This window comes from Panthera uncia, unplaced genomic scaffold, assembly GCF_023721935.1.
Source record: "Panthera uncia isolate 11264 unplaced genomic scaffold, Puncia_PCG_1.0 HiC_scaffold_84, whole genome shotgun sequence".
NCBI classification, from domain to species: domain Eukaryota; kingdom Metazoa; phylum Chordata; class Mammalia; order Carnivora; family Felidae; genus Panthera; species Panthera uncia.
This window is the reverse complement of record NW_026060023.1, coordinates 1-19,582: the sequence shown is the minus strand read 5'-3', so window position 1 is coordinate 19,582 and position 19,582 is coordinate 1. Positions and strand designations below refer to the sequence as shown.

Genomic DNA, 19,582 nt, shown 5'->3' with positions numbered 1-19,582 from the left:
GGGGCGGGGGTGGCGGCGGCGGCCGGGCCCGGGCCCGGGCCCGGGGGCCCCCTGCGGCCGCGGCGCTCGTGGGCAGCTCCGTGTGGCGCGTGGAACGCGCGGGGGCCGGGGGCTGGCGCTGGGAGCGCGCCGTCGGCGTGGACTGCAGCGCCCCGGAGCCGCGCTGCCTCTGGCTGCCCTGCCTCGTCCACAGGGACCGCCGCGCGCCGGGGCCGCGCCGCGCCAGGGTGAGCGCCGCTGGGGGGGGGGGGGGGGGGGCGGCGGGGCGGGGGCGGGGGGGCGGGGGTCCGGCCTCGACGGGGCGGGTGGGATCGGGCCACCAACTCCCTGGGATCTTTGAGCTGAGTGCGCCCTGCGTCGTGGGACCGATGCCCCAGGAGTAGGGAGTGAGCGAGGAGCTGGAGACACACGCGGGTGAGGGTGGCAGGTTGTGGCTGGGAGCTTTGCCCGGGGTGCTGGATGAGGACTGGCCAGTCTGGGTGGTGGCCTCCAGTGGCTCAAGCCTCTTGGTTTATAGGCAGTGGAAGGACGGAAGGGACCGGGGTTGTTTGAGGAGATGCCGGGGCATGGAATCCTGAGGAGTTTGGCTGGCAAGGACCCCGAGTCAGAGGCAGGCAAGGATCATACTAAGTGGACTGGTGGGCAACACTCCGCCCTCTCCCTGGTAGGGGCTGTGGGCACAGGGGCATGCACGGGTTTCCTGGTGGGCAAAGGAGGCAGAGGTGGCAGGTAATGAGTGATCTCAGGGTGAGGACTGACAGGGCTGGAGATATAGGGGGTGGGGACAGTGTGTCTGATGTCCGGGATCGACCAGGCTGGTAGGGCGTGAGTCACAGTGGGCGCCGTGCCCAGCATGAACGCTGTGCTCCCTGCAGTGACCTCTTTATGCTCCTAGGGGGGAGGAGCAGGACTCCTGGGTTCTGGTTCCTGGTGTTGCCAACCCACCACGTGTCCAGTTCTATCTAATTTGTGGCCCTGGGGCCATCTGCCCTCTTCCCACCATCAGTTGGTATTTCTGGATGTCTCTTTCGTTCCTGGCATGAGGGCGAGAGCATTTGGAGATGGATCTGGGCCAGGAGAGCCGTAATCAATGATGTCCCTGTGTCCCCCGAGCGTCTCCCTCTCCATCCCCTTGTCTCTGTGCCTACCCCAGAGAGGCAGAGTTGTGGATGTGTGTGAGCTGAACCCCTCCCCAATCTAGTCACCTTTCTGTTCCCATTGCTGGCTCATTCTCTGTTTCTGTGTCCATCATCTCCCTCCCTGTAAAGATGAGAGCCAGACCCAGGGGTGTCCCAGGTCAGAGGGGAGGAGAGGAAATGTGTGAATAATAGTATGAAGCATTGAGGTTAAATCCAAGGAAGAACTTCCCACAGGGGAGCCATCAGGTCTGGCTGTCCATGGGGGCCGTGGTGTGTCCTCTTCAGGCCGGGGTTTGGGAGCTGTGGCAGGGGGATTACCACACTGACTTTCTCAGGAACTGGTTGGAAGAGATGGGGGAAGGGGGACTGGAAGGAAGCATAAGAGGAAAGGGAGAGGCAGAGATAAGGGAGGGGGTGCCAATGGTGTTTGGGCCAGGAGGGGGCCTGAGAGAAGAAGGCCTGCCCGCTTCCCTGGGTTACATCCAGGCCCCTAGAGAGTGGCACCCCAGGCAGCTGGCAGCTCCAGGCAGGATGTGTGCTGGAGGAGGGGTGGGGGGCGTGCGGGGACCTGTCCCAGCCACTTCTCGTCACTGGGGCAGCTGGTGGCTTAAACCTTAATCCAGGACACCGGCAAAACAATGGGCCCTGCAAACAGCCTCAGCTCTGAGCCCTGGTGGAGTGCGTGCAGGGGGAGGCGGTCCACGCTGGGGAGGCATAGGGGCTTCTGGTAGGAGCAGGCAGGGGGGATCCGCCAGGCCCTCTGCTCTCCCTGATCAGTTCCTTGCCAGGTCAGCAGAGATAGGAAGTCCAGGGGATTTCGGACCTCAGCAGAATTCCCAGAGAATTTTCTCCTCTGGACTCTTCGGACCCCCATGGGGGTGTGGAGCTCAGTGGACAGGCTGGGCTGGGGCTACAAGTGGAAGGAGCCGAGGGGCCATCGCTGGACCTCCTGGCCCATGCTGGAATCTCAGCCGTGGCCTCCCAGACTGGGGATCATCCAGCTTTGGCTTGAACACTTCAGGAGAATGAGCGCTCACGTCCTCAGCTGGTAGTTTTCCAGACGGAGGTGATGAGAATGGTCTCCCTGGCCTGGAGCTTCACTTGTTCCCTGTACCTTTCACCTTGGCTGTGTTCTCTGGGACTGCACGAAGCAAGCCTACTGCCCCTGTCATATTGTTCTTTAGTCTTCTGAAATTTGAGTCTCAAGTCTGCCTGACTACAACCCCACCTCCCACCCCAATACAGAAATCCCCAGCGAAGGGCTGGACCCAGGGCTCTCTTCTACCAGAAATGTGAACAGGCTGGCGGCGGGGTGGGGGGGGTGGGGGGTGGATACACGAAGGAGCTTCTTAGCGTTAGTACATCCAAGTGCCAATTTGAGCTTTCTCCAGCAGCTGGGCGAGGGAGAAAGGGGAACTTAATAGAGAAGGGGGGAGGCCCTCACCCCAGAACTGGGGCTTCCTCCGTCCACATCCAGCCTGCCTTTCTTCCCCTGCAGACTCCGGGCTCGTGCCAAGGAGCGAGGGGGTTGAGGAGACTGTTGAGGGTGAGGGTGAGCCCTCTGAGGTTTGGATTAGGGCCCCCCAGACAGGTTAGGATGCCTGAGGTTGGGGGTTAAAGCCCCGAGGGAGGCATCCTGGCTTTTCACCAGGCAGCCCGCCCGTGTCTTCCGTCTTGGCCAATCTGCCGGCCGCCTCCCTGTGCACACAGGCATCTCTCTGACGCCCTTCTGTCACCCGCTTTCCCTCTCTGCGTCTGAGCAGGGAACCTGAGGTGAGCCCTCTCTCAGGCAGTGTCCGCGCTACTCTCTCTCCCGCCCCAGAAACAGACCTGTGTGCCCTCAGACCCTGGTCTTCAGACATCCCCTGCCTGTCATCTTGGGGAATCCCAAGTATTCCAGCGGGTCGGCCAGAGGGCAGCCGAGTATCTCCCGCCACCCCCACCCGGTTCCCCTCTCAGATCCGGTGACCGGCCAGGCCTCTGGCTGGGCTCCGGAGCTCCAGGAAGTCCCTTCAGTTGTCTGATGTCCAGCCCGCTCCCTCGTGGCTCTAGTCCCTCACCTGTTGCTGCCGCTGCTCCTGAAGGATGCTTGTGCGAGCCAGTCTGTGTGTGTGTGCGTGTGGGTGTCTGTCTGCAGCATATGTTGTGTGCATGTGCCTGTATGTGTAGGCATGTGTGGGAGACTCTGATCATGTGCGATTGTGTGCGCACGTGTTTGTCTACATAGCCTGTGTGTGTAGATTCATCTGTGCCTCCGTGTGTACCTTTGCACATGAGTGTGCTTCTCTGGGTGTGCGGATGTGTCTGTCTGTGTGTGAGATTGTGCAGCAGGCGGGAATGAGCTCAGCTTGGCAACAGGCACTTCCCAGGCCAGAAGGCCCCGTGTCCAGATCCTGGAGCGTAAGAGGTGCTTGGCGAACATTTGCTGAGCCGACCTGATTGAGAACCTGGCTGGCGGCAGGGAGTTACTTCCCTGGGAGCAAAGGTGCCATGAGGGGATCGAGGGGAGAGAAAGAAGCAGCTTTGGACTGATGAGAGAGGGAGAGGAAGGAAGGGGGTGAGGAGGAGGTCGGGGAGCAGGGGAGCGTGCGTGGAACCCCAGGGCCCTTGACCCCCTCCCCCTCCCCTGCTCCAGGCCCTCCCCCTGGCTGCGGGAGGCAGTGTGCACACCTGGGAGTGTGGGTCACACGGCCACTCAACCCTGGTTCCCTGTGCTTCCACAGCTGCCGCTGGGCCCGAGAGATGGGTGCTCCCCTGGGCGCCCCCTCCCCTGGCAGGGGCCGCGGACACTGCTGCTGTGCAAAAGTCTCCAGGACGGCTTTGGCTTCACCCTGCGCCACTTCATTGTGTACCCCCCTGAGTCAGCCGTGCACTGCAGCCTGAAGGTACACCCACCTTGCCCGCTGCCCTTGCCCGTCCTGAGGAAGCTTCGGTGGGGGGAAGGGAGGTTCGTCTGCACTGTCCCCTCCACAGCCCTTCTTCCGTGGCCTTGGGAGGAGGGTCCCTGAGAGGCCGGGGCAGCCCTGGCTGGGTCACTGGCACTGTACGATTGTGGAAGAGATCCCTAACTGCCCTGGGTTTGGTCTTCCCAGGAGAAGGGTGAACGGTTCAGGGCGATGAACTTGGGGGTGGGGGAAGCCAGGACGCTCACACGCACCCCCAGACTCTTGGCCCCTGAAAACTGAGCCGCCTTCTCGAAGAGGTGAAGTTCCTGGGACTCTGTCCTGTGGCCACTTCTGAGCTGGCTTTGTTGCTCCCTCCCTAGCCTGAGCTCTTGGGGAGTCCATCCTAAAACACCTCTGGGACTCCTCCCGGAGTGCCCCAGGCCCTGCACTTGCCTCGGCTCTGGGCTCTGGGTGCTGGAGAGCGCCAGGCTGGGAGGGGGGCGCCCCGGGTTCTAGTCCTAGTAGAGCTCCTTACGTAACTTTGGTCTCACTCACTGGTCACTTCTCCTGCTGTAATGTGAGGGCATCTATCTACTTGACCCCCACGAGCCCTTCTGGCCGTAGTATAAATGTCAGGTTCTCTGTGCCTAACCTACAGTGTGGGCTGGGAGCGGGCCAGGCATGTGGGAACAGCGAGGGTCCTCGGCAGGAACTGGGGCTCCCCAGGAGGACCCCCCTCCCTTCCCCCACCTCTTTCCCAGCAGGGCCGGAGACAGACTTATTTTGGAGTCAATGAACCTGTTACTCCCCCCCCCCCCACCCCCAGGGCTGAGACCAGCTGTGTGGGGCTCTCCTCTGGGGAGCTTGGTCCCACCTGCCAGAGAACCGGGGCCTTGGGTTTCACTGCCTGTGTCTGTGTACTTGCATGGCTCTCTTTGTGTGCACTTGGGTGCCCAGTATGTGGGTCATATGCATGCATGTTTGTGTATGTAGGCGTGGGTAGACAGGTGTCTCTAAATACACGTCTTCAGTATGTGTCCCTGTGCTCTCTCATCCGTGTCTCAATCCGGGAGCACCTGCGTAAACTATTCCCATTGGCTGCAGCCGTGCTTAAGAGTGTAAGTGGGGGCTGACGGTATGTGAGAGGGGCACAGCCCCCTGCCCCTTGATGCCCAAGGACACCAACCTTCTAGTTCCCTGGAACCTCCAGTCCTTCCTTTCTTCTTCTCCCAGAATGTCCCTCCTGCCTGGCCCCTGCCCCCTTTTCTCAGGGGGCCCTGCTGAGGGGTGACCGGGGCGGATGCAGCCTGAGTGGCCTAGGCTGGGTGGTGGACCTGTTTCAGAGAGACCTCGCTCACGTGGGGCGCTGGAAGACCCTGGGCGGGGCAAGCCAGGGGTGGATTCCATCCCCTTTCCAGAACCTGCCCAGGGCTGGGAGCCTGCAGGGAGCTCAGCCGTCTAAATGCATCCATCTGCCTTTGCCACCCGCTCACTGTGCTGTCAGCTCACATCAGCAGGCGCGCACCCCACACAGGGAGGGCAGGGGCAGAGGGACTGCTCTCCAGCAGTGCCCCACAGCCTTCATGTCCTGGCTGGGGTGCTAGAGAGTCCTGGGTTCCAGCCCTGGCTCGGAGTGGCCCTGGATAAGTCACGCCCTGTCTGTCATCTGCGGTAGAATGGATGGTCTGTGGACAGGGGTAGATACGATGACGCTAAATGTCGGGTCCAGCTCTGATGTGGGACCCTGTCTCGCTGGCCTCCTTTCCCTCATTTCAGTTCCCTCCCCAAATCCGGTACCCTCCCTCTCACTACCAGGATGACCCCAAAGGTCTCCCTAGTGGGTCTCCTGGACTCCATTTCTTAGCCCTGCCAGATGCTAGAACCCTGTTCCCTCACTGGTATTTCACATCCACTCTCTCCCACCCAAGAACCTTCACTGGCTCCCTCTTTCTGTCCTTTCAAACCTGAATGCTTTAGTCTGACTTCTGTCACTTGCTGGTGTTGCTTTCTTTCTCGCGTCGGCTCAGCTGATGGTGTCCTACAAATGCTTGTTTATTTCTGCTGCCCAGCGCCTGCGTACTCCCCTCCCCTCACCCAGACCGCCCTCTCCCCTCCCTCCTCAAACTTGCCTTAAAATCCCCTCCCCCAGAGGGGTGCTAATCAGGCCTTCCCTTCCCATTCTCTGAGAGCTGATAGCCACTGTTTGCACTCGTCATGCCTGCTTATCTGTGTCTGCCTGTGTGTCCTCTCTCTGTGCGTTACGTTTAGTGCCTCCTTCATCGGGCTTGGAGCTCCCCAAAGGGGGGGGGTCATGGGTCCCCCACTGGATTGGGGGCGAATGGCTGAAATACAAGGTGGTGGGATCAGCAGTCATGAGAGGGGGTTAGTGTTATTGGGGACCATTGCATGGGACTTGATGACCGTCCCCACTGACACCCCTCCTGCCTCGTCTGGGCGCCAGGCTAGTTGAAGGAAGATAAGAGGGGAGGCCTTGGGTGGGGGACATCGAAGGGCCCGCCCAGGTGGAGCCACTGAGGGCTGGACCCAGGCCCCACACCCACCTCTCTGTCCCCTGCAGGAGGAAGAGAATGGAGGCCGAGGAGGAGGTAAGGAGTGGTGGGGGTGGGGCCCAGGGCTGGGGCTGAGCTGGGGCCCGTTTTCCAGCTTCTGTTTCTCTCCCGCTACCCAAGTCAGCCTGGGTTTTGCTGCCTGCCCTCCCACTGCCCCCAGCCCTGACTGCTGTCCAGTCTTTGCTCTTCTCTGTGTCTGCCCTTTCTCTCCTCAATCCTTTTTCTTTTCTTTTCTTTTCTTTTCTTTTCTTTTCTTTTCTTTTCTTTTTTCTTTTTTTTTAAGAATCCAAGAGGCAGCACATTTATTCTGGGCCCTAGGGGAGAGCTCCCTGAATTTCATTCCTACTCGTCATCACCAGTGACATGAGGACAGATCTTGGGCCCGCCAAGGCCCTGTGGTCCCTTCGATGCTTCCTTTCTTTTCTCACATTTGTCTCCCTCTGAGCCTGTCTGTTCCACACTGGGGGTGGTGCTCTGGGGAGCAGATGGCTTTCTAAGACCTGACCTCTGCCCTGGAGTTACTCCCAGCCTAGGCTGAGGCACAGACGCAGGGCGGCAGAGCCTGGGGGCTGGTGGTAGGGTGCAGCTGAGCAATGGCTGTCCTCGGAGATGGAGATGCTGGGGTTCTGTTGGGTGTGAGGGGAGCCCTGAGGTCTTTATCTTACCAGATGTGGGCCTGCCTCCCCTGGCTGTCACCCTCGCTATCCCAAAGGGCCCCTTTCTGCCACCCGGGGTATTCAAGGCAAAACTCCTTTTTTAAAAAAAAATTTTTTTTAATGTTTATTTATTTCTGAGACAGAGAGAGACAGAGCATGAGTAGGGGAGGGGCAGAGAGAGAGGGAGACACAGAATTGGAAGCAGGCTCCAGGCTCTGAGCTGTCAGCACAGAGCCCGACGCGGGGCTCGAACTCACAAACCGTGAGATCATGACCTGAGCCGAAGTCGGTTGCTCAATTGACTGAGCCACCCAGGTGCCCCAAGGCAAAACTCCTTTAACGGGCAGACTTCTTTCTCTGCTGTTGGGGCTTCTGCTGGGCAGTTGTGGTGACGCTCCTGAGCCTCATCGCAGAGGCCCCTGGGGGCAAGGGGAAGAGCCAGCTGACCTAGAACAGGCCCCTTTCTCTGATGGAGACAGTTAGCAGCTGGGGTGTAATGTGATGTCATGAGGGGCTGAGTACTCATCTCAGGATCTTCAGGCCTCTGCTTAGAATCCTCTGCCCCTAGGGAAGGGGGTGGGGTGGGAAGCGTGGGTATGAGTGTCTGTGAGCCTCAGGGCCTTTCCGCAGCTTTCCCCAGGTCTGTGGGTGTGGGCATTCTGCATGTGTGGGTGTCTGCCCCACTAGACAGGGACCTCCACGAGGTCAAGGCCCATATCTGTCCATCCTTTTCAGTCTACTTTCTGGCACAGTGCTGGGATGAAAGCACCATTTAAGGAGTGACTCTGTGTGTCCGCGAACGTGTTTTCCCCACACTGGTCTTTGTTCTCCCAGGGGTGGATCCTCTTGTCTTATCCTATACATCCACGTCTCTGTGAATGGGTGGGTCCGTGTTTGTGTCCGTGTGAGTGTGACCGTTCTCTGAGTGTGTGTCCCCTGTGTGCGTAGCTGTGCATGGGTGTGACCTTCAGCAGCCACCCCCAGCTAACCTGGCTGATGCTCACCAGGACCCTCCCCCCGGCACCACCGCCTGGAGCCCATGGATACCATTTTTGTCAAGAATGTGAAGGATGATGGCCCCGCCCATAGAGCGGGCCTTCGCACCGGTGAGCTGTCCTTCTCTGGGTCTCTTCCACCTGCTCTCTGGTTAGGATGGGATTCTCAGATCCAGGTGTTGGGGAAGGCCCTGTCCTGGTGCTGTCATCCATGCCTGGTGCAGGGGTTCTCAGGAGGGGCCATTGTCACCCGTTGGCCTGCTCACATGTGGTTCTGCCCCCCCTTTCCCCAGGAGACCGGCTGGTGAAGGTGAACGGGGAGAGCGTCATTGGGAAGACCTACTCCCAGGTCATAGCTCTGATCCAGAATAGGTGAGTGCCCCCTGCCTCCCTTCTCCTGTAATAGCTCCCAGCACACTCATTGAGTCCCTGCACACCACCCCCTTGACCCTGGGGTTGCCCTGGCGACCAGGATCCCTGTTCTCCCAGACCCTGTTGCCTCAGCCTGGCCTGACCCCCTGCCCTGTCTCTGTAGTGATGATACCCTGGAGCTCTCCATCATGCCCAAGGACGAGGACATCCTCCAGCTGGTGAGTCCTGCCCTGCTGTCTGAGGCGGAGGGGCCCTGGGGCCTGGGGGCGGGATACATCTCTCCTCCTTGGGGCCTCCCTTCTGCCTTCGGGAGGCAGAGAAGAGTGTAGGGTGCCGCACCAGTCCGGCACTGCCCAATCAGGGATGCCAGGCCCATCCCTGGGCTGGGGCCGGTTGTTGCTTCATTCAGGGCTGCTCTGTGCTGGGGGAGGGGGAGGCGCTGGCCTTGGCAGGCAGGATTCCTGCCAGAGTATCTGGAAGGAGGGTGGCCCAGCGGGCCCTGCCAGACTGGCACGTTCTTGTCAGCTCCCAAGAGACTGTTCTCCACACCCCCTCCCTGCCTGGCCCCGAGTGAGCATGTCTTCTGTAGCTGTGTCCACACACACACACACACACACACACACACACACACAGACACATGCAGACTTACACACGCCTACATATGCTATCTTTCTGTGCACACCGACCCCAGGCCTGTCCCAGAGCCCAGGGCAGTCCTCTCTGCCCAGTGTCCAATTTCCTGATCTCATGGGTCTTAGCCAGATGCCAGCTTGCTTGCCCCCAAGGTCACTGCCCCCTGGGGGAAGGCTGAGGGCCAAACCCAGGAGGCCCTGGGAGCCGGGCTGGCTTCTGCCCTGGATGTGCTCTCATAATCACTGTAATCACGGTGCCATGCTTGGCACCCTGCCCCTCTGGGAACCTCCACCCTCTGACCTGGATTGTCCCCTTGCCCTTCCTGGGGAGGGGGAGGTAAGCCTGGAGGCCCAGAGAGGTGGATGGCTCTCCACAAGTCTCAAAGGCCCTGCGGGTACACTTCCCCCAGGGCCGAGGCAAGGAAAGCCAGGAGGGGGTGACAGGGCGGGATCTAGGGCTGCCCTCCATCTCTCCAGCCGGAGGAGGAGGGGGGGGGCAAGGGGTGGGGAGAGCAGCAGCCTTGAGCTGTGTTACCGGGGTTCGAGGTTCGGGGTTCGAGGTTCGGGTGGGCCGGCGGCCCCAGATGTCAGCCTCTGGGGCCCTCCGCTGGCCCCCTCCATCCTAGGCCAGCCAGAGGGTGGGGCCCAGGCATTCCTGTGGTTGGAAGCCAAGGCTGGAGGCCAATGGGGCCGCGGCAGCTGCTGACGCCACCGCCGACGCGGCGAGGCCCCTCCACACCCATCTTCCCCTCCCTCCTCCTCCCGCCAGCCAGCCGCTGCTGAGAGAGAGAGGGAGAGAGAGAGAGAGAGAGAGAGAGAGAGAGCGCGCGCACGCGCGTGCGCGCGAGCCGGTGGGGGGCCGAGGGCAGCCGCTGGGAGGGCAGACTGGGGGTGGGGGACAGAGGTGGGGCCAGCACAGTGGTCAGTGGGGGTTCACCCCCCCCCGGCCAGGGAAGGCGGAGGCTGGCCACGATGCTGTCGCCAGCGCCTCCGCCGCCGCCACCGTGGTGATGCGGGGAGCCTGGGGAGCCGGCAGGATGGCAGGAGGGAGAGGTATGTGAGTGTCCCCCGGCTGGGTGTGTGGGTCCGAAGGGGGCTGAGTGTGAGTACGGGGGGTGTGGTCTAACTTGTCCTCATCACAGGACAGGGTGTGTGCCTGGGACTGGAGGTGTAGTTTATATGTGTCTCATTGTGTTTCGCTCTGTGTGTGTGTCTTTGGGTGTGTATTTTCCAGTATCTCCTTGTGGTGTGGCACGCACATGCGCGTGCGCGTGGGAGCGTGTGTGTGTATGTGTGTATTGTGTTTCACTCTCCCACCCTTTGATACTTCACCCTGAGAGACGCCCCTGGGCACCCATCAAGGGCCAGGCTAGGCCAGGGCCACAAGGCCTCTGTCCCTAGGGGCTGCCTCCTTTTTTGGCTGGGCCTGGGCACCGGCCCTGTCACTCCTCAGCAATGCAGCGTCAGCCTCGGCTCCCAGTGCCAGATTCCAGGCCTGGGGTGGCAGAAGGTGGCCTGAGGCCCCTTAGACGGTCCGGCCCCTCCCCCAAGCCTGGCCCAGAGGGAGCAAGAGGTGGGCAAGTTTCTCTTCACTCCGGAGGCCTAGGAGCCAGGCCCTGGCTCCCCGTCCAGGGGACGGAAGGACGGCGGGGCTTTCCCAGCCCCCGCCCACCCCCAGCCCACCCCGCCGTGGACACACCCCTTGGTCAGCTGCCGTCTCTGTCTTCTGCCACCTTGACTGGTCTCTGGTGGGTTTTCCCAGCCCAGCCCGGAGGGCTGTGGGCACTGTTGGATGTAAGGCAGCAGGGAGGCGGCTGAGGCCAGCATGGGGGAGGACCCCAGAAAACAGATGTTGGAATGTTTGTGGCTACAGGCAGTCCTTGTCATAAGTCTTAGAGAAATCCTGGCTGTTTCTCTAGTGAGAGAGGGAGAGAGAGAGAGAGAGAGACAGAGAGTGAGAGAGTGTGTGTGTGTGTGTGTGTGTGTGTGTGTGTGACTCTCAAAGGCCTCTAATTTCTTTGTTCTCTCCCTCCCTCCCCCCGACTCTCTTTGGAGCATGCCTTCCGGCTCCCACCCACTCAGGGCCCCCCTGCCGCTTGGTCCTTTCCCTCAGTCCACTTCTCTAGGGTCCTGATCTCCCAGGGCTGATGTAACTCCACCCTGTGGGACTTGTCCAGCCCTGCTCACCTGCCTCTGTGTCCCCGGCCAGGCCTACTCCCAGGACGCCTACCTGAAGGGGAACGAGCCGTATTCTGGAGAGGCCCGGAGTATCCCAGAGCCGCCTCCTATCTGCTACCCTCGCAAGACTTACGCCCCGCCAGCCCGGGTCTCCACCTGGGCCACTATGGTGCCTGAGCCCCTCTCAGCACTGCCCAGTGACCCCCGGAGTCCTGCTGCCTGGAGTGACCCGGGGCCCCGCGTCCCTTCTGCCACCCGTACCCATCTGGACAAATCTTCCTTGGGGATGAGCCAGCCCCGCCCCAGCCCTGGTGCCTTCCCCCGCCTCCCCTCGGAGCCCCGGACGCCCCGTGCCTTCCCTGAGCCTGGCAGCCGGGTGCCCCCCAGCAGACTGGAGTGCCAGCAGGCTTTGTCACACTGGCTGTCAAACCAGGTACCCCGCAGGGCGGGGGAGAGACGGTGTCCTGCCATGCCCCCCCCGGGCCCGCAGTGCCTCCCAGGACCGGTTGGAGGATGTGACTGCCCACCGCCCATGGCCCTGCTCCACCTCCCAGGGTGCCTTGAGCCAGTTGGGTCAGGAGGGCTGGCACCGAGCTCGCTCAGACGACTACTTGAGCCGGGCCACCCGCTCAGCCGAGGCGCTGGGTCCAGGAGCACTGGTGTCACCCCGTTTCGAGCGCTGTGGCTGGGCTTCCCAGCGTCCGTCTGCCCGCACCCCTGCCTGCCCACCCAGGGACCTTCCTGAGCCCCAGGCCCCACCCCCGCCTGGTCTGCAAGGCCTGGATGACATCGGCTACATCGGGTACCGGAGCTACAGCCCATCATTCCAGCGCCGGACTGGCCTCTTGCACGCACTCTCCTTCCGGGACTCACCCTTCGGGGGGCTACCCACCTTCAACTTGGCTCAGTCCCCTGCATCGTTCCCGCTGGAGGCCTCCGAACCACCCAGGGTTGTGCGCCCAGAACCCAGCACCCGGGCTCTGGAGCCCACCACCGAGGATCGCCGCGACGAGGTGGTCCTGAGGCAAAAGCCTCCCACGGGCCGGAAGGTCCAGCTGCCCTCCGCAAGACAGATGAACCTTGGGTTTGGTGAAGAGTCCCCAGAGCCAGAGTCCAGTGGGCGAGTGGAACGCCTGGGCAGGAAGGTGGCCCCTTTGGCCACTACTGAAGACTCTCTGGCTTCTATCCCCTTCATTGGTGAGTGACAGTAGAGGTGACTGTCTTGGGAGACTGGGTCGTCTGTGCCCTGTTTTACCCCACCCACCTGTCAACCATGGGCAAAACTCTGGGTTGAGTGCCGATTTCTCTGTCTGTCTGTCTGTCTGTCCACCCATCCGTCCTTTTGTTCTCTCCTGCATCCTGTCACCCTTCCTTTCATTCATTTCTCCCCCAGCCATCTTTCTTTCCTCCCTCCCTCCTTCCTTTCATCCTTCATCCACCCGTCTGCCCACCCATCCATCACTTGTCTTCTTTTCCTCCTCCCTTTCTTCTTCCTCCCTTTGTTCATTCATTCTTCCTTCTCGTCTTCCATCATTCTTTCTTTTCATCCTTCCTTCCACCCTTGCTTTCTTCTATCCTCCCTTTGTTCCTTTTACTTTTTGTTCCTTCCACCCACCCTCCACCCATCCATTTATCCAACAAATATTTGTGTCAGGCACCGTGCTAGGCTTCAAGCTCTTCTGGAGCGTGTGGTCCAGCAGCCGGACAGATGATCGGACAAGAACAGCCCCATGGTGTGTGTGTGTGTGTGTGTGTGTGTGTGTGTGTGTGTGTGTGATGGGAGTACAGGGGACTCTAGGAGACAGAGAAGGGTGACATGGTCCAGACTGGGGCGTGGTAGCCAAGGAGAGAATCTTAGAGGAAGGAGATTAGGGCTAAGATTTGAAGGATGAGAAAGAGTTAGGGGGAGAACGTAAAGGGAGAGAATAGAATATGCCAAGAACCCTGACGTGAGAGAGGAGGGTGCCTTTCGAGGTCGCCAGAAAGGGTCCAGAGGGGCTGTGTCAGTCTCTGGGGAGTTGGGGACGTTATCCTGAGAACAGAGGGGACACTGAGAGTTTGCTGCCTGTGGAACAGATGTTGGATAAGGGAGAGGCAAGAGAGAGGAGAGACAGGGTGGTTCCCAGGTTTCTGGTCTACCTAGAGGATTGTGCCTCACCCCTACATCGGGAATGAGAGTGGGGCAGGAAAAGGTTTAAGGTTTGCTGACTGTGTCTATGAGGGTGCAGGATAGGCTGGGCTGGGTCTAGGGGCTTGAGATAAAGACCAGATACAAGATCATGAGACTGGGACCAGAAGTGGAGAGACAGTACCTGGAACTGAGCAGGGTGAGCTCACCCTGTGGTGGTCATGGGAGTGAGGGAGAAGAGGCCAGGCCAGACCCAGCCCTGGCCTCCCCTGGTCAGCTTTCGGTCAGAGTGGGCAGACACAGCGTCAGTAATTTCCCAGTGTGAGGGGGAAACGTAGCGCCTGCCCTCAGGGAGCCCCCAACTGACGGAGGAGACAGTCCTTATCCTCAAGAGACCCCCGGTCTGGTGGGGGAGATAGTCCGAAGCTCTCAGGAGCCCAGTCCAGGGAGGGTGGCTCAACCTCAGGCCTGGGTGTGAAGGAGGAGGCAGGGGCGGAGCCTCCATGCTCACAGTCTGGGGATGGGGGGCCCTTGGCCACGGGCGTATTGCCAGCAGGGCCTCGGAGGACCTGAGCCTTGGGCACGTGGTCTGGGCCAGGACGCGAGGCTGGGGGCGGGGGGCAGGCGGGTTTAGCTTTCTGCCACCTTTATCCACCACTCCCCTCTGCTTGCAGATGAACCCACCAGCCCCAGCATTGACCTCCAAGCCAAGCATGTCCCTGCCTCCGCTGTGGTCTCCAGCGCCATGAACTCAGCCCCCGTCCTGGGCACCAGCCCATCCTCCCCAACCTTCACCTTTGCTCTTGGCCGCCATTACTCCCAGGACTGCAGTGAGTGCTCCCTGAAGCCCTTGCCCCGTCCTTTCCCTGGCTGCCTGGTCCTCAGGGGTCTCTGCTGGGCTTGCTGCCTGATGTATGGCCTCTTCTTGCCGGCTTCTGCTACTCCAGGGGCCCCGTGGGTGGTCACCTCCTGGCCCTGCCCAGACAGGAGGGCTCCAGGGAAGCCCTGGCCCTCCTGCTGACCCTGTGGGTGGCTTTGCAGGTAGCCTCAAGGCCGGCCGCCGCTCCTCCTACCTGCTGGCCATCACCACAGAGCGCTCCAAGTCCTGTGACGATGGGCTCAACACCTTCCGGGAAGAGGGCAGGGCTCTGAGGTGAGGACAGCGTGTGGCCGTCACGGCCACCCTGACTGGGCTGGGACGGGGCTCTCGGCCCTGGTGTCCTCTATGCCCCCCAGGCAATGAGCTCCCTCCCTGGAAGGCTTCTGAGCCTTGGGATTTGAGGAGAAGTCCTAGCTGTGCTTCCTACCTCCCTCACACTCAGTTCTCCCTCGCCAGGCGCCTGCCAAACCGAGTACCCAGCCTGCGGATGCTGCGAAGCTTCTTCACCGATGGGGTGAGTGGTGAGCGTGTGCGGGCGAGGGTGTCAGGGGAGCTGGGGAGGGACCGATGCCTCGGCTGCGGAGCCCCATCTTGGGGTGGGTTTCTAGGCCTCTGGCTCCCAGGGCGGGAAGTGGTCTACTCTGGCTCCTTTGTCCCTCCCCCACCCACCCCCCCAACCCTGTAGGCGATCCCCTGGTGTCAGCTATATGGGCTGTGTCATCACTTAAAGACACCCGCACCCTCCACCCACCCAAGACCTTGGTCCGTATCGTTCCCCCACTTAGAATGCCCTTTCCACACACTCCCCTCCACAGCCACATGACTCACCTTTTAATTCCTTTTTTTTTTTAATTTTAATTTTTTACATTTATTTGTTTTTAAGAGACAGAGAGGGACAGAGCATAAGCGGGGGAGGGGCAGAGAGAGAGGGAGTCACAGAATCCGAAGCAGGCTCCAGGCTGTGAACTGTCAGCACAGAGCCCGACGTGGGGCTCGAACTCACAAACCGTGAGATCATGACCTGAGCCGAAGTCGGATGCTTCACCGACTGAGCCACCCAGGCGCCCCTCACCTTTTACTTTCTTTGGGTTTATCTCCACCTTTTCTGAGATTTTAGCCTTCACCCCTGACATGTGATGCCTATTTTCTCCTTAGCACTTCTCATGTGATACAGTTTATGCATCTCTCCCCTCTCTTGCTTGTCTCCCAGATAGAATGTAAGCTCTGTGAGGGCAGGGATTTCGTTTCGTTTGCTTGCTCCCTGTGGGTAACCCAAAACTGCCTGCACAGGGTGGCCTGGGGCAGTATTTGTGTGGTGTCTTCAGGGGAGGGGGGACATTGGAAAGGAGGGGACACAGGACTGAGAGTGATGGACAGGCTGGAGTTTCCAGGCTCAGACCCTGGGGAGATGTGGGGTCAGTTCTGAAATGGCCTTAACTCTTCGTGATTACGGCTAGACTAGAAAAGCCACTTGATTTCAAACCCTCGGTATCTTTGGTTCATTTAACACCTTGAGGATATTGTCACCTGGCTTATTCCTTATCGCTTCCTCTGCTTGCTTAACTCTCCCTTGACCTGTCACTTCTGTTGCTGGAGTCGTGTTGACACTATCACTTCCTCTGTTTAACTCCTTGTGGACATGACTACATGCTCCACTAACTCAGCCTTTGTTGATGTTTCCACTTCCTCTGTTTATTTAACTCCGTGTTGTCACAATCACTTCCTTTGTTTCCTTAGTTGCTTCAAGTCCATAAAATTAAAGGAGGTACCAGATTGGCTTTTCTCGCGTGGTGAGACATGTGGTCGGCAGGTCATAGCCTTTCTTCCTTTCTGGCTTCCTCGGCACATACATACGTCCCATGACCTCAGCGCGGTGGTTCAGAGAGGGCAAGCGGGGCCTGTGAGGCCACACAGCACAGCAGAGCGTGGCCCAGGCATCCACCAGGCCCGTGTGGCTGTGCGAGGTCCATGGGCCTTCTGGCATGCTGGCACCGTGGGAGCCCCCCTAAGTTGCCCTCCGTTGTCTCCCTGCAGTCCTTGGATAGCTGGGGTACTTCCGAAGATGCTGATGTTCCTTCTAAGCGACACTCAACCTCTGACCTCTCGGACGCAACCTTCAGCGATATCAGGAGAGAAGGCTGGTTGTATTATAAGCAGGTCCTCACCAAGAAGGGGAAGGTAAGGTGGTTGGCAGCCTGAGGTGGAGATGGATGGATGCTGTCTCCGGCAGAACTCTCCGGCTTTTATACCCGCCCCACAGCCTCTGGAGCCAGAGGGAACCAGCTGAGGCTGTAGCCTGAGGGGTAGAGGTTAGATGTTAGGAAGAACTTCCTGGGGGGCATAAAGAACTCACGAACAAGAGGGGTTAACCAGAGAGGTCGTCTCTGCTGCTGCGGGAGGGATCTGGTCAAACTGTGCCGGGAATTCTGACAGAACCATCCCACAGTGATCCTTGGTTGGCTGATCGCCCCAGAAAGGGTCACTGGGGGCTCACGGAAAATGAGGGAACAAGGCCAGGGTGATTCTTTCGGAGGAGCTGAGACCCCAAAAGAAGGCAGACGTTAGCCTTTTCGGGGCCTTGCGGGGCCAGCAAAGCTTTTAGTCTTTATCCTAAGAGCCACTGAAGCCCCTGGGGTCTCTTTCATTTGACTTCCTGGAGAATGAATTAGAGAGGGGCCCCGGCTGGGGCCGGCTGGAGGCAGGAGGACCAATTAAGGGCGACCACAGCGACGGCTGGGCATGCAGGTGGCAGGGGGAGACAAACAGGATCCCAGAGCGAGGAGGCCGGGGCCCTGGGTCCACGGAGGCGACGCGGCCCGGGCGAAGCTGAGCGGAGCGGTTAGCATCGACCTGGGCTTGGCCCTTGCCTGCATCATGAATTGCCCGGGGGAAGCTTGGGTGACTCACCCGCCTATGACTCAGTTTCCTCGTCTGTAAATAGAGCTAACAACAACCCCTAGCATATACACCTGTTGCTGAGGATTAAACGAGATGATCTCAGCAGAAGTGCACCCAGTGCCTGGCACGGGGAGCTGCTAGTCCTCTGCTATTATTTGAATTTTCCACCCCGCCTTCTTGGGGTCTTGTACCTGGAGAGAATGTAAGCTTTGAAGTCAGACAGACTTGGAGCTCCTGCCCAGCCACTTATCCAGCATATGGTTTTGGGCAAGCCCCTTAACCTCTGTACCTCACTCTTCTGATCTGTAACATGGGGACAGTGTCATTCTACATCCTGGGCTGGAGGGAGGTGAAGTGAGATGTATGGGCCAGGTGGAGCTGGCATCCATCTGTGCCCTCATCCAGTCCACGATAATGACCGAGTGCCTGCCATGCTCCCGATTCTCGGTCGAGGTTCTGGGTATTTAGTGGTGTGGGAGGCAGGCCATCCCGCCCCGCTGGGGCTCAGGACAAGCAGAGGAAGCACCCGGTGCATAATAGTTGCCAACCCACGACTGTCAGGACTGGAGAGCTGAGCCGAATGGCACGCAGTAGGTGACTCCAGCCTAGGCGGGGTTGGGGGAAGGTGTCGGGGAGGCTGTGACATGAAGGGTGTGTGAGAATCCACAGAACAGGGAGGGGGTGGGAAGTGCTCTGACAGTGGAGATGCCCTCCTGGATGGTCTGGGAGAAAGGAACAGAGGGAGTGCTGGGTGGCCGCGAGCCAGGTGAGAGGTAGAAGCTGAGGTGGGGAGTCAGGTGCCTGCTTCGGGACCTCATCACCCAGGGCAAGCCTTTGCAGGGGTTTAGATGGGGATGGGAGGTGGGTAAGCCCAGGAGGCAAGGGTCACATCTGTGATAGGAGGTGACAATGCCATTGCCGCTGTCCAGGTGAGCCAGGGCGGGGGCTCTAAGGTCGTGGCATGGGGCGGAGGGGAAGGGACAATTTAGAGACACTGAGGGATGGATGGGTTTGGCTTGCTGATGGCTGGGAGGTGAGGGAGGGTGGAGGAGGCAGATGATGGCTGCGGGGGCGATGGGGCCTTCCCCTGAGCCACAGGGCACTGGAGGGGCAGGTTGGTGAGTGGAAGCCAAGGGTTCCTTTGGGGACTTGTGGAGTCCAAGGGCCCTGGGTCATGCCCCGGTGGGGGTGTCCTGGGTTCTGAGGCTCTGGGGCTGTGGCACCCGGGAGGGAGTCTATCAGGGTGTGCACTTGTAGCCACAGGTGTGGGAGCACTGAGGGAGAAGGCGAGAGACTGGCTGTACCTTGAGAGGAAGTGGGGAGAGCAGACCAAAGAGGAAAGCCAGCAAGATGGCAGGAGGGGTTGCCTAGGAGGGCAGCAGGGGCCAGCTGTGTGAACTGAGGAAGGGGAGATGAACCCTTCCAGCCCCAAGTTTGAGCTCCTCTGAGGGCCAGGGGAGAACTGCGGACTCCGGCCTGCGAGGTGGCCCATCTCCCAGCTCTGGATGGCCCCAGGCAGCCGCACCACAGTGTCTCCCAGGCAGGGACGGGAACTGGACCCTTCCTGCTCACTGACCGGTACTGGAGGACAGGGGCTTCCACTCCTGGCTTGGCCAGGACCCGATTTCACTTGTCCCCTCGGTGCTGTGGCCTGGGAGTTAGGAGAGGGGTCATTAAGTCAGCTTCGGGCCCTTAGTCTGTCCAGGGAACTGATGTCCAGCCGGATGTTGTCCGCTCTGGCAAGTCTAGCCTCTCCCGGGTAACCCCCACCCAGCCCCCAGGCTCTTTCAGAGACCATTCACTGTCGGGCAGAGGGAGGTAGGTGTGACAGGTCCCTGCAGTCACAGACCTACCATTTGAGCAGGATGTAACCTTGGGAACTGGCTAGTTCACCTTTCGTTTACCAGTAGGGAACACTGATGCCAAGGGAGGGGGCTTGACTTGTCCAAGGTCACCTAGTTGGTTCGGTCTCAAAGGGTCACCTTGTTGGGGCTCCTGGGTGGCTCAGTCGGTTAAGCGTCCGACTTCGGCTCAGGTCATGATCTCACGGTCCGTGAGTTCGAGCCCCGCGTCGGGCTCTGTGCTGACAGCTCAGAGCCTGGAGCCCGTTTCAGATTCTGTGTCTCCCTCTCTCTCTGCCCCTCCCCTGTTCATGCCCTGTCTCTCTCTGTCTCAAAAATAAATAAACATTAAAAAAAAATTAAAAAAAAAAAGGGTCACCTTGTCACGCCCCCTCACTCTGACATAAG

The 19,582-nt window shown here is 59.9% G+C and overlaps 1 protein-coding gene across 1 annotated transcript; it reads left to right on the top strand.

The window, feature by feature from the left end:
• Nucleotides 1-11: 11 nt before the first annotated feature.
• Nucleotides 12-19,465, top strand: LOC125918465 (rho GTPase-activating protein 23-like; the record flags this gene model as incomplete). The annotated part of the gene is given in 12 exon segments (XM_049624461.1): nt 12-227; nt 3,863-4,024; nt 6,603-6,630; nt 8,258-8,356; nt 8,539-8,617; nt 8,781-8,835; nt 11,459-11,899; nt 11,901-12,624; nt 14,230-14,385; nt 14,597-14,708; nt 14,892-14,949; nt 16,470-19,465. Coding segments are annotated over 12 exon segments (2,295 nt in total), but the record flags the coding sequence as incomplete, so codon positions are not given.
• Nucleotides 19,466-19,582: the final 117 nt, after the last annotated feature.